This window comes from Mus caroli, unplaced genomic scaffold (assembly GCF_978045245.1).
Source record: "Mus caroli unplaced genomic scaffold, Mus_caroli_1 scaffold_13, whole genome shotgun sequence".
NCBI classification, from domain to species: Eukaryota; Metazoa; Chordata; class Mammalia; order Rodentia; family Muridae; genus Mus; species Mus caroli.
This window is the reverse complement of record NW_028227268.1, coordinates 1551697-1564513: the sequence shown is the minus strand read 5'-3', so window position 1 is coordinate 1564513 and position 12817 is coordinate 1551697. Positions and strand designations below refer to the sequence as shown.

The 12817-nt window shown below is 51.4% G+C and overlaps 3 protein-coding genes across 4 annotated transcripts; 1 reads left to right on the top strand and 2 right to left on the bottom strand.

Annotated features, from left to right (window-relative positions):
* Positions 1 to 1463: 1463 nt before the first annotated feature.
* Oxld1 (oxidoreductase like domain containing 1) lies at positions 1464 to 2966 on the bottom strand. Of its 2 annotated transcripts, none has more exons than XM_021178095.3 (2): positions 2721 to 2966; positions 1464 to 2023 (listed from the first exon to the last, which is right to left on the bottom strand). In XM_021178095.3, exons 1-2 carry the CDS (start codon positions 2925 to 2927, stop codon positions 1625 to 1627), a joined length of 606 nt encoding a protein of 201 aa, XP_021033754.1. In that variant the 5' UTR covers positions 2928 to 2966; the 3' UTR covers positions 1464 to 1624. The 2 variants fall into 2 exon arrangements, with proteins under 2 accessions (XP_021033754.1, XP_021033755.1); XM_021178096.3 differs by having other exon boundaries at positions 2751 to 2966.
* Positions 2967 to 3006: 40 nt separating this feature from the next.
* Ccdc137 (coiled-coil domain containing 137) lies at positions 3007 to 9492 on the top strand. Its single transcript, XM_021176962.3, has 6 exons — positions 3007 to 3186; positions 3530 to 3663; positions 4960 to 5182; positions 6845 to 6927; positions 7140 to 7219; positions 7400 to 9492. Exons 1-6 carry the CDS (start codon positions 3053 to 3055, stop codon positions 7616 to 7618), a joined length of 873 nt encoding a protein of 290 aa, XP_021032621.1. The 5' UTR covers positions 3007 to 3052; the 3' UTR covers positions 7619 to 9492.
* A 945-nt stretch (positions 9493 to 10437) lies between these two features.
* Arl16 (ARF like GTPase 16) lies at positions 10438 to 12746 on the bottom strand. Its single transcript, XM_021177980.3, has 5 exons — positions 12640 to 12746; positions 12459 to 12517; positions 11988 to 12101; positions 11317 to 11432; positions 10438 to 11150 (listed from the first exon to the last, which is right to left on the bottom strand). Exons 1-5 carry the CDS (start codon positions 12698 to 12700, stop codon positions 10979 to 10981), a joined length of 522 nt encoding a protein of 173 aa, XP_021033639.1. The 5' UTR covers positions 12701 to 12746; the 3' UTR covers positions 10438 to 10978.
* Positions 12747 to 12817: the final 71 nt, after the last annotated feature.

Below are 12817 nucleotides of genomic sequence, written 5' to 3'. Positions count from 1 at the left end.
CCAGAAAGCCAACCCCATCAAGAGTGGTGATTCAGCTGGGTGAGGTGGTGCACACCTTTACATCCTAGCACTTGGGAAGCAGGTGGAGCTCTGTGAGTTAGAGGCCAGCACGGCCTACAAAGCAAGTCCCAGGACAGACAGGGCTACACAGAGAAACTCTGTCTTGAGGGTGTGGGTGGGGAAATGACAATTCAAGTCAGGTGGTGGTGGTGTGCCTTAATCCTAGTAAAGGCAGACGCAGGCTGATTTCTGAGTTCAAGGTCAGATTGGTCTACAAAGCAAGTTCCAGGACCGTCAGGGCTGTACACAGAAACTCTGGGGAGGTGGGGCGGGGAAGGTGATGGGTCACAAATGTTTTATGTCTGGAATTTTCTACACAGCTTGCAGGCTATTCAGCTAGGTTAGTCTCTATTTTCCAGCAACGGTTTACTGATTGTCTTGTCTTAGGGAAGGCTCTGTGTATCTTGCAAGTTTGAGGAGATTCCTGAGTCTTAAGTTTTTGTTACTTCCTGAGGCTTTCGAATCTCTTTTTGGAGGAAATGCTTCAATCTATAGTTAAGTCTTCCCAAGAGTCTTGCTGATCCTAAGAGTTTGATGTTCCAGCGACCTAACAGGCGTGGTCACCACTATCGTCCATCAGGGCCCAGCCCTGGCTGAGGACTTTGGGTGGCATGCAACATCTGCCCAAGATACCAGCCTGAACTGTGTTCTGTCATCCACTAGCCAAGTGCCCCAACTTCTACTTGGTTTCACAGATCTGTGTAAGAAAACCAAACATGGGCCGGGCAGTGAAGGCGCTTGCCTTTAATCCTAGCACTTGGGAGGCAGAGGCAGGTGGATTTCTGAGTTCGAGGCCAGCTTGGTCTACAGAGTGAGTTCCAGGACAGCCAGGGCTACACAGAGAAACCCTGTCTCAAAAAAACCCCAAAAAAGCAAACCAAAACCAAACCAAACAATCAAAACCACCAAACATGGAAAAAGCCCTAATTATCATCTCAGTTTCAGGAGGAAGTCACTTTATAATCCTAGCTCTCCCTTTAAATGGGATAGGTGGGCATCAATGCACTTATGCTCAGTCCTTGCTAGTGCCTGTCCTAGAGTTTGATGTCCCAGCTGCCTTGGTCATTCTAGCAGTACTCAGAACTCTAAGGGGTGGCCCTCACCACTACACGGTAGAAGGAACGTCTCCCTCCAGGACCCGCAGGAGACAGGGAGCGGCTGGCTCCCTTTCATGTGCTGGTTCCCATTTACCACAGATTGGAACCAGAGTTCACTCTCAGCAGGACAGCCAGGTACACTGGGGTTTGGGGGTGCTGCTGTCACAGGGCGTTCACGGGCATGGGTTCAGTTCAGCTTCACCCGTAGGGAAAGCTGTAGCTGTTGAGCAGGGACACACAGCCAGCCTAGGCATGCTTTCTTTGACAAGATAACGCAGGCAGAGGGACAACACAAAAGCCCCTGCATGGTTATCATAGAGGATTCATTTATTCTGAGGTGAAGTTGTTACACAAGAATTCCTAATCCTTGCAGACTTGTGGAGTCTTCCAGACTCAGGGACATAAGTGATCCTGTCGTCCCTTAAGGGTAGTGTCTGTCCATGATAAGGAGTCCCGGGTAAAATGGCTCAGGCTCCGCTCCGCATGCGGAGCCGGATCTCCATCCTGAGGAAGGCCTTGAGGTTCTCATCTGTCACGTGCTCCTCTAGAATGGCCAGGGCCTTCTCCCCGCCATCCTGGTAGAGCCTCAGCAGAGCTTCGGCATAATCTACCCATACACAGTTAGGGCAGCCACTCATGCAGCAGTTGGTGGGAGGCTCAAGCTCAGGCGGCAGTGAGCATGGGGGCCCTGTGGGGTTCCCCCTGGGCAGGGAAGCCTTTGGCTCCCTGTCATCCTCTGTACCTACTTGGAAACCTTCTTCCCTGTGGTCCATCCCCAAGTTTCTGCAGCTATCAGTGACTTGCACTGGAGCACGGTGTCTGTGAAGACTCTGGCAGCAGTCCCAGCTGGAGAAATGTTGCATTCCCTGTGAACATGGGATAATCTGTATGACTCTCCTGACTTCTGTATACTGGTTCCCTATCTGGGAAGTGGACATACTGGTTGGTATGAAAAGGAACTTGGTTTTTTTTTGTTGTTGTTGTTGTTGGTTTTTTTGTTTTTGTTTTTTCGAGACAGGGTTTCTCTGTGTAGCCCTGGCTGTCCTGGAACTCACTCTGTAGACCAGGCTGGCCTCAAACTCAGAAATCCGCCTGTCTCTGCCTCCCGAGTGCTGGGGTTAAAGGCGTGTGCCACCACTGCGAGTGCTGGGGTTAAAGGCGTGTGCCACCACTGCCCAGCTGAAAAGGAACTTGTTAAGGGCTTGCTCGGCTCAGTGCCTAGCACTGGGCATTCGCTCTCAAAGTTTGCACGAGGAACAACTCCAGATTGGACAGCCAGACTGACGACACATCCTGGACAGGATATGGGGAAGGCCATTGGGCCGGTTGACCCTTATCAGCCAGTTGTAGCTAAGCTCTTCTCTGATCATGTTGACTACATCCTCGGCCCGGTGTCGTCCTTTCTATCACTTCACAAGAGACGCTTAAGGACACTGGGTCACACCATTTTCCGTCTCTCACGTCTCAAAGACCCTCGGGTTCCCTTCCCTGCTATTCACCCATGACCCTGGTCACTGTTACTCTTGCAGTTTACTTGCCCACTAACTCGTCTGGGGCCCAGACCTGAAGAAAGCTCTCAGTGAGCACGCTGACCATGGTTCTTCCAAGCGCTGGCCTGCCTCCCCGGCCGGGGAAACCCCGGCTGCACGAAAGGCTTCGCGCAACCCGGCTGGGGCACTGGCGGCCGCTCAGGCCGCGGGCTTGTGTCCAGCACCAGAGCGCAGCTCGCACCCGGCCTCCCCGGGACAGGTTCTGCAGCGGCGACCCCATAGCTGGTGCGGCTGTCGGAGCCAAGGAGCTTGGGGACGCAGCGCAGGAAGCGGAAGTGATGCTCGCAGGCCGGGAGCTTGTAAGAGGGCGGAAATAGCTTCGTGCAGGACGCGCCTGGGGTAGTCATGGCGAGGCCTGTGAGTGTAGCGCCGGCTACCGCGCGGTCGGCGAGTCTTGGAGGCTCGGGACAGCCGCAGGCGCGGCGGCAGCAGCAGGCTCGGGGACAGCAGCGCTCGGCCTCACGGCCGGGACAGCGCAGGTGGGTGCCATCCCCGGGAGAGGACCCAGTTGGGAACTTTCCTGCGTCCCTCAGCCCAGGCCCGCGTTCAGCCATGTGTTGAATGAACGGAGGTGAGTGTCTCCAGTTTCTCATGAGCCACGTTCCGGGCATGAGGTCAGAGCTGCCAGCCTCCCTGGGCCCTAGAGCTCCTTTTGCCTCAGCGTGCTGAGAAAATGCACTTGAAGGCAGCCTGGGTCGAGGGTAAGGGGAGAACCGTGTGTTCGTGGCCCCGGAACCGTTTCTTTACGGGGTTAATTCCTACTATGTGTCCGGCTGTGTTGTACATGGGAAGGGTTACACTCCGCCTGGGTTTCCTTTCCAGCAAAGAAAAGAAGAAAGTGAATTGCAAGCCTAAGAACCAGGATGAGCAAGAAATCCCTTTTCGGCTCCGAGAGATTATGAGGAGCCGACAGGAGATGAAAAAGACGCTAAGTAACAAGAAGAGAAAAAAGGAGGGTATGTACAGCCCTCGCTGTGTGCCATTATATCTGCACCTGTTCAGTCACCCAAATTCTTAAAGGCGTTTGAGGCACAGGGACTACACCAAGACTCGGTACTGGGAGTGTAGGGTATGGGAAAGACAGCACATGGCTGATTTTACAGCAGTGCTTTTATAATTTATATAAAAGTACATGGACTTTTGAAATTCTCTCTCTTTTTTTAAGATTATTTTATGCATATGAATACACCATTGCTCTCTCCAGACATATCAGAAGAGACCATCAGATCCCATTATAGATGGTTGTGAGCCCATGTAGTTCCCATGTGGTTGCTCGGACTTGAACTCAGGACCTCTGGAAGAGCAGTCGATGCTCTTAACCTCTGAGTCATCTCTCCAGCCCCCTTTTTTGGTTTTTCGAGACAGGGTTTGTTTGTTTGTTTTGTTTTTTTTGAGACAGGGTTTCTCTGTATAGCCCTGGCTATCCTGGAACTCACTCTGTAGACCAGGCTGGCCTTGAACTCAGAAATCCTCCTGCCTCTCGAGTGCTGGGATTAAAGGCGTGCGCCACCTCTGCCCAGCTGAAGTTTTTTCACTTATGTATATGCATGTGTGACTGGTGTAGAGGGGTGCATGTGCAATTGCTATTGGAGGCTAGGGGGGGGGGGCTGGATCCCATGGATGGAGTTATCCTAAACATGGAGTTAAAGGCCTTCTTGCCCAGTGTGGTTGCTGGGGAGCCAAACTCAGGTCCTTAAGGAATACATTTTTTAAAGTTTATTTCCATTTTTTACGTCTGTTGTGGTTTGCCTGCATGCATGTCTGTGTGAGAGTGTCAGACCTTGAACTGCCATGTGGTTGCTGGGATTTGAACTCTGGTCCTTTGGAGGAGCAGTCAGTGCTCTCAACTGTGGAGTCATCTCTCCAGCCCTTGGAATAAATGGTCTCTCCAGCCACATTGGTGTGTTTTGAGTTTTTCTGATAGGTTGTTTCTAGGTAGCCCTGTTGGCCTCAAAAGCAATTCATCTCCACCTCCTGATTGCTGAGATTATGGGTATGTGCTGCCATGATCGGCACTGCTTTGGTTTCTTTGTTTGCCTGTGTGGCAGTGGACATCTTTGACAGGAGCCAGTAGGTCTTGACATCACATTTGGGGCTCCTCTGAACTGAATATTTTAGCTTTCTCTCTGTCATTAAGCCTGGTCCTCCCCTCTTGTGGCTGTAGGAGGGAAATGGTCCCAGGCTGCTTACCTGTCACCAACCCTTCTTCCCGAGCTTCCTCTACACCTACTCTGGGTGTCCTTTCTCCTCAGCCCAGGTGGCTTTCAAGAAGACATTGGAAAAGGAAGCGAAGGGGGAGGAGCCAGACATTGCTGTCCCCAAGTTCAAGCAAAGGAAGGGGGAGTCTGATGTGGCCTACGTCCAGCGCATGGAGCAGGAGGCCCAGCACGTGCTGTTTCTTAGCAAGAACCAGGCCTCTCGGCAGCCAGAGGTGCAGGCAGCTCCCAAGAAGGAGAAGTCCGAGCGGAAGAAAGCGTGAGTTGAGCGGAGGCCCCCCGAGGTTCGAGGCTTTGGGTTCTGGTGACTGTGTCCTCTGGTGATAGCGCTTCAGGAGTCAGCAGGTCCGTCCCACCTGATGACTCCCGAGAATCATGAGCTGAAGCCATGTTCAGAACGGCTCCTTTTTTTTTTGGTTTTTCGAGACAGGGTTTCTCTGTAGCTCTGGCTGTCCTGTCACTTTGTAGACCATGCTGGCCTTGAACTCAGAGATCCACCTGCCTCTGCCTCCCGCGTGCTGGGATTAAAGGCATGCACCACCACACCTGGCCAGAACAGCTTCTTTTTTTTTTTTTTTTTACAGAGAATTTTTTTTTTTAATTTATTTAATGTAAGTACACTGTAGCTGTCCTCAAACACACCAGAAGAGGGCATCAGATCTCATTACGGGTGGTTGTGAGCCACCATGCGGTTGCTGGGATTTGAACTCTGGACCTTCGGAAGAGCAGTCGGGTGCTCTTACCCACTGAGCCATCTCACCAGCCCCAGAACAGCCTCTTAACATGGGAAGCTGGAGCCCAGTCAGTACTCCACAGACCGTGCTTCTGTTCTGTTTACTTGGCTCCTCTGGAGACAGCACTGGAGATTCTTTTTTTTTTTTTTTTTTTTTTTTAGATTTATTTATTATATGTAAGTACACTGTAGCTGTCTTCAGACATTCCAGAAGAGGGCGCCAGATCTCGTTGCGGATGGTTGTGAGCCACCATGTGGTTGCTGGGATTTGAACTCTGGACCTTCGGAAGAGCAGTCGGGTGCTCTTACCCACTGAGCCATCTCACCAGCCCCCAGCACTGGAGATTCTAAGAACAGGACAGGAAGGGGCACTGCTGCAGGAGAGTGGAGAAAGATAGGCGTGGCTGTGTGCTACAGGAGAGCTTGCTGGGTGTCGTGGCATCGTACCCTCCAGGGAATAACCCTGTGGAATGACCCGTGTGGGGCTGACTCGCAGCCTGCCACCCGCACTGCAGTGGGGTTGTCACCACTGTTCCTCTTGATCTGAAAGGGATTTGAGTTTATGTTGTTTGTTCAGGGTCTGTGCCTTCTTGGCCTGGTGTTCTTGACTGTAAAGAGGAGATGGTGTCACTTTCATGATCCTTGGGTGTGCTCTTGTCCATGGGGGTGGTGTCCCCACCATGAACTTGGCTTCCCATCTGCTCAGTCACCTCCTCCTGCTCAGGCCACCCCTGGCTTGGGTGCAGATAGAGAGGTAGTTTTGTCCAAAAGAAAAAAATGTGTGTGTGTGTGTGTGTGCATGCATTATACATGTGTATATATGTATATGTGTGTGTGTGTACAAAGAGGTGTGATGTGCCACTCATGGTGCCTCACACCTGACTGACCCTCACTTGGGCTGGGGTGTGTTATTCCAGGTAAACAGCCCATGGTTACCTTTCAGCAGCGTGCCCATGCTCGATACACACCACTTAGCTGCATCCTTGCTGAACCTCCCAAAATATCTAGGCTTTTTGTTCCCTGGGGCTGAGGAATGCTGACTGGGGACCCTTGGAGAGCCCGTTGGGTGCAGAGTGTGGGTTTGCATCCCAGCCCCGCAGTTTGGAACCCTCTAGGACAGGCTGACCTCTGCTGTCCATAAAATGGACCAAGAGCTCAGGAATCTGGAAAACATGTGCTCCTCCCCAGGTTCCAGAAGCGACGACTGGAAAAGGCCCAGAGGAAAAGGGAAGCAAGAGCCGTAGACAGATTGGAGCAGGAGCTACTGAAAGGTAACTCTTCCCGTAGCAGGCGTGGAAGCTGTGGTCCCCACAGGGCTGGGCCTGGGCTTCCCACTATACCTCTGGGTGGGCCCTGTGGATTCCCAGGCTCACCACCACTAGTAGGCCAGTGGATGAGTTGAGTGAGTTCTGAAGCCTTTAAGAAAGGGAGGGTGGGTGGGCGAGTCAGAAACAACATGGGCTTCTGTTCACTTTCTCTCCAGATACTGTGAAGTTTGGAGAAGTTGTGTTGCAGCCCCCAGAGCTGACAGTTCAGCCCAGGAGGAGCGCAAGCAGAGATGCTGTATGTGGTGACCAGGGAATGCAGAGAGGGTGTGGTCTGCAGGGTCTTCCCTTGCTGGGGAGCAAAAGTGTCCTGGCCCAGGACCTTCTTAAGGGGCCCTTAGCTGCTGGAGCAGCCAGAACCCTTTGCCCCCTTCCTTTCCAGCTGAGCCTGTGCTACAGCCTTCTCTCTCTTCCTCAGCCTGGCAAGAAATCACTAATGCTGAAGAAGATGCTGTTGGGTCCTGGTGGTGGGTCCCCGGCTCCAGCCACCTCACTGGCCCGCCAGCGGATCCTGGGGGAAGAGCGGGAACGGGCTGTGCAGGCTTACAGAGCCCTGAAGAAGCTGCATCGACAGGAAATGACACCTGCACAGCCACCAGGCAGCTCTTCCCAGAGGCAGGGCCACGCTTATCTGTGATGCAGAGACCCAGGGGTCTGATCCCCTGGAAACTAGTTTGGGAGCTGCTAGACCTGGGTAAGGGAGAGGCAGCGGATGTTCTCCTTGCATAGGGTCCTGAGAGTAAGCTTTCAGGTTTGGAAGAGTGTTTTTCCTTCCTCTGAAGGTTGTCCTTATGAGTGACCACCACACGGTATCCCATCTCATACAGGCACTTGCCTGAGACACAGCTGGAAGGGCTGGTATTTTCCTTGAGCCTAAGTTCATTCTAAAACAAGTCTCGGCTGAGACAAGCCAGGACCACTGTAGAATGGACTCAATCCCTTAATCCAGCTAATTACTGAAGCTGCTGGTGTAGGTCAGACTACACCAATGTTTTAGGAAGCTCCCACGGGCTTACTGCAACCATTGGAAGGCAGGGACAGACAGCAAAGCAGGTTAGTGGGCTGTGGAAGGGCAAGTGGGGGCTGGCAGTCAGCACTTTTTTTTATTTGCCTGCAGGGTTCTGTACAAATGACCAGAACTCCCAGCCCACGCTTGATTTGGATAGAGAGGGGGGGTTTCAGTACTGACTGAGTACCTTGAGGTATACACATGAAAACCAGGTTTCAATGGTGGACAGAGCAGAATTTTTATACCAAGAGGGTAGAGGCGAAAGAATTGGGTGTTCAAAGCCAGTCTTGACTTGAAGCAAATGTGTGGCCTGCCTGAACATGTTGAGAGTGTCTCAAAAACCTTACTTAGACATCAAAAGAGCGAAGCTTGGACACTGCTGCGGAAGCCCACAGTCCTCTAGCAGACCTAGGAGCCTCCGTCTAGCAAAGCTGGTCCTGGAGCCTTTGGTCCCTCTTCCAAATGTGCATTTTCCAGAGTGAAGTTTATTAAAGTTTTGCTCTTTGAAGTCTGGGCCGTTGCTCTCCAACATGCTTATCCACAGCCCTAGTCAATGCGTGTCAATGTGACAAGATGAGTGAGTGTGCAGGCACACACCCAACAGTAGCAAGGGCCAGAATAGAGCAGGATGCATCGGCCACTTGATTTTCCATTGCGCATCAGGACTAGGGCCAGGGCCCAGGAGCCACCATTATCAGAGTATGCAGGCTTCTGAGTTCTTTAGAAGCAATGTGGCCACATATCCAAAGCTCAACTGTGAGCTACATCAAAGGACTCTGGGTAATTATCCCTCAGAGCCCATGCCTATATGTGCCCGTGCCTATATGTGTCCATGCCTTTATGTGCTTGACTCCTCCCACTTTCTGTAATATTTATTAAAGACGCCCACACCCATGCATTCAGGGATTGTCTTCTGAGTGCTGCTTTTTCACAAAATATCCCAGCTAAATGGATGTTTTCCTGCTGTGCTTAAGCCATCTCAGATTGACCTTGGCCAGAATGATGTGTGGAGCCACCTGTTTGGCTTCCCCATTCCTCACTTCTGGTATGGAAGATGTGGCAGCTCTTGTTCCCTGCCCACTCCAGGGTCAGGTCTGGTCCCTGTTGCCATCTTGGAGTCCTGACCCTCAGAACACTAAATATTGGCAGGTAAGCTGGAGCCTGTTCACCATTACATCATTACTGAATAATTGGTGATTCATGTAGACACATAGGTACATATATGTCTTCATGTGTGTAAAGGTCTTCATGGTGTAAGGGGCAGGAGACATAAGGGCTTCCCCAGCCCTCTCCACTTTGTCCTGGTTGAAAAGCAGGCACCCTGATGTACTGCTCTGCTGCAGGTTTTTCTCAGCAGATCTGAGCCTAGAAGATTATCACGCTGATGCACCTGACAAGCTATCCCAGTAGAATGTTACCACCTCCTGTGTGCCTTCTCTTGTCCACTTGTGGGACCTCATATATCCCTGTACATACGAGAAATAAAAGCTTATTGAAAAAAATCCATCAATGAGAACATTCTTGTTTCTGGTGAGGTCACAGACATACTCCCCCACCCCCAGAGTTTTGGCTTTTTGTTTTTTGAGACAGTTTCTCACTGTGTCAGTCAGATCTCAAGATCCTCCTGCCTGACTTCTAAGTGCTGGGGTTAGAGAAATGCTCTACCACACCTGTCCCGCTCACCCCCGCCCCCATCTTTATGAAAAGCTCAGCTCTTGAGCTTAAGATGATCCTTATGCCTTTGTCTCTCGAGTAGCTTAAGCTATAGGCACGTGCCACCACATCCTGGCTACTTTTTCCCATTTGAGACACAACTCTATTTTTTCTTTTTTTAAAATTAATTTTCTGTATGTGAGTGCTGTATCTGCATGTACACCTGCAGGCCAGAAGAGCACATCAGATCTCAGTATGGCCACCATGTGGTTGCTGGGAGTACAATTCAGTACCTCAGGAAGAGCGGACAGCTCTCAAATGCTGCGCCATCTCTCCAGGCCAAGACAATTCTTTTTTTTTTTTTTTAATTATATTAAATTATTATAATTACTGTGGCTGTATAGATGATTGTGAGCCATCATGTGGTTGCTGGGAATTGAACTTGACCTCTGCTCACTACTGTAGCTGTCTTTAGACACTCCAGAAGAGTGAGTCAGATCTCATTACAGAGGGCTGTGGGCCACCATGCGGTTGCTGGGATTTGAACTCAGGATCTTCTGAAGTGCAGCCAATGCTCTGAGCCATCTCACACACACACACACCCCACACACACTTCCCAATTCTTTTTTGGGTTTTTCGAGACAGGGTTTCTCTGTATAGCCCTGGCTGTCCTGGAACTCACTTTGTAGACCAGGCTGGCCTCGAACTCTGAAATCCACCTGCCTCTGCCTCCTGAGTACTGGGATTAAAGGTGTGTGCCACCATGCCCGGCCCATTTCCCAATTTTTTTTTTTAATTTATTTATTTATTTTATGTAAGTACACTGTAGCTGTCCTCAGACACACCAGAAGAGGGCGTCAGATCTCATTTCGGGTGGTTGTGAGCCACCATGTGGTTGCTGGGATTTGAACTCTGGACCTTCGGAAGAGCAGTCGGTGCTCTTAACCACTGAACCATCTCTCCAGCCCCACTTCCCAATTCTTAACTTCATTAACTATATTTTTTTCTGGGCAACATGGTCAGGATATAGGAACTCAGAAGGGCAGAGTCTGTACTATAAAAATGACCTGAGCTCCGTGCAGTCCAAAGCCCTCAGTGGGTCCAGTTTCTTGGTGGGAGACATGAAGACACCTGCAGTTTGTTCTGTCTTGGGACCATTGTTTAGAAGTGATATGACAGTGGTGTTTGTAAGTGTGTGCTTGTTCACTGGTCACAGCGCAGACCCCCATCACTTGCAGATACACTGGGTGGCCTGCTCCTATCAAACACCTCAGGCTCTCATGCATTTGCCTCCTAGGCACTGGGTGGGGTCAGCCATACTTCTCCATCTTGCTGTCAACTGCTGTGCCTGTGTTGATTCTGGAGCCAGAGCAATACTGTTGCCAGTCCAGTGCCATTCCTGGCACTTATTTCTACTGTGGTGATGTTCTGCTTGGCACAAGCAATGATGTCCGGAAGCCTCATCAATGACTTCATTTCCTCCATGGTCATGTAACAGGGTAGGTCACTGTAGTTGAAGAAGCACTTCGTCAAAGTGGTGCTCGCCACAAAGTTGTCCTACCCACAGCTGTGCCTCCCCGCTGCAGACCCCATGGTTTTGGCTGTACTCAAGTAGAGCAACCCCTTGGGATACCTTGCCCTTCATCCTGCCCAGCCAGCCCTGAGACCCATACATTTTATTGAAGAGTATGAGGACCGAGGCTTTTGCAAGTTCTTCTGCAGAAAGGAGACCCAGGAGCTGCATGCAGGATGCAGAGAGCTGGGTGGGGTTAGAGGCATCCATCATGAACTAGGGAGAAAGGGAAAACATGCTACAGAAGATAGTCCTGACCAGTGCCCTGCCTGGTCATTTCACAAGAGCACACAGACAACTTTTTAAATGGACTTAAATTTATGATGCAGGAGTTTGAACCTAGGGCTTCAAGTTGTAGCTAGGGCAAGCACTCCCCTGAGCTACACATCCAGCCCCAGATTGGCTTTTAAACAACAGGTTTTGGAAATTGCCAAGGGGGAGTTGTACGAGCATGACTGTCACTGGTGTCTTTAAGTAAAATTAAGTCTACTGTGGCCATCAGCTCTTCATCCCAGAATTTGATGCCCCTTCCTTCTACAGATAGGACCAACAAGAGGGATGTAAAGTGTTGGGCGTATTCAGGTATCAAGGTATAGAACATGCGGTGCCTTCAACAAGCCTCCTAGAGTCTGAGCCCTGCTCAGGAAATCAGACCAATGCACAGTCATCGAAGACCCCCAAACCCGATCCCATGAAAAGCAGGGCTAATCCTTGATGGTTCAGGGAGTCAGACAAAACTGACCTCCAAAGAAGCTTGAAGTATTAACTCACCAAGAGCGAATGGCAGTTTCCATAGTAACTGGACCAGATGGGGCCCATGCATCCCCCGAGCTCTCGGATGGTGATCTTCCTGTGGGCCACAATGTCTGTAAGGTTGGTGCCCACCTATGGGAAGAACCACAATGCTCTGAGACCAGCGCAAGCGGTGTGCTGTGGTGAGCTTCTGCATGGCAGCTCCGCGATGAAGGAGCTAAGCATCCACAGCCAGTGACAACTGCTCAAGCCCTCTGCTCTCGCCACCAAGAAATGCAGCACTCTGGGGACTCCAGGCCAATGTCAACCATTGAGAGTGACAACGGAATGAATTTCTAGGGATGGGAGAGAAAGGTGCCCACCGCCCTCAGAAGTCCAGTGATGGGATGGGAGTTTCCACTGATCACAAGCACCGCGGCTTCCATTAGAAGAGGTCTGAGGACCTTTGCAAGCCTCAAAGGTCATGACCTAAGAGAGGCCGACACCTACCGTGGGCCGCGTCGGTGGGGGCTCTCCCAGGTCGCCTTTGCCATCTCCGGAGCTCAGCTGTCCTGGCGGTCAAGGGCCATGGCGTGGCAGAGGGAGGAGTTCCCGTGATGAGCAACCCCGGTGTGCTCCCTCCCCACCCTTCCTGGGACCCCCTGCCTGCCCACTCGGCGCGGAAGGATATTCTGAAGACGTTTCACCAGCAGGGTCTTCCCGACCCCAGCAGCCCCCAGCAGGAGACACATCCCTTCCCTGGTTAACGCGCTCGTACCTCCGCTACCGCGCCGTGAGGCCCGCCTCCGCTTAGCTTTCATTGGATAGACCGATCGTCCAGGCTGCTCATTGGTTAGTCCCAATGGACT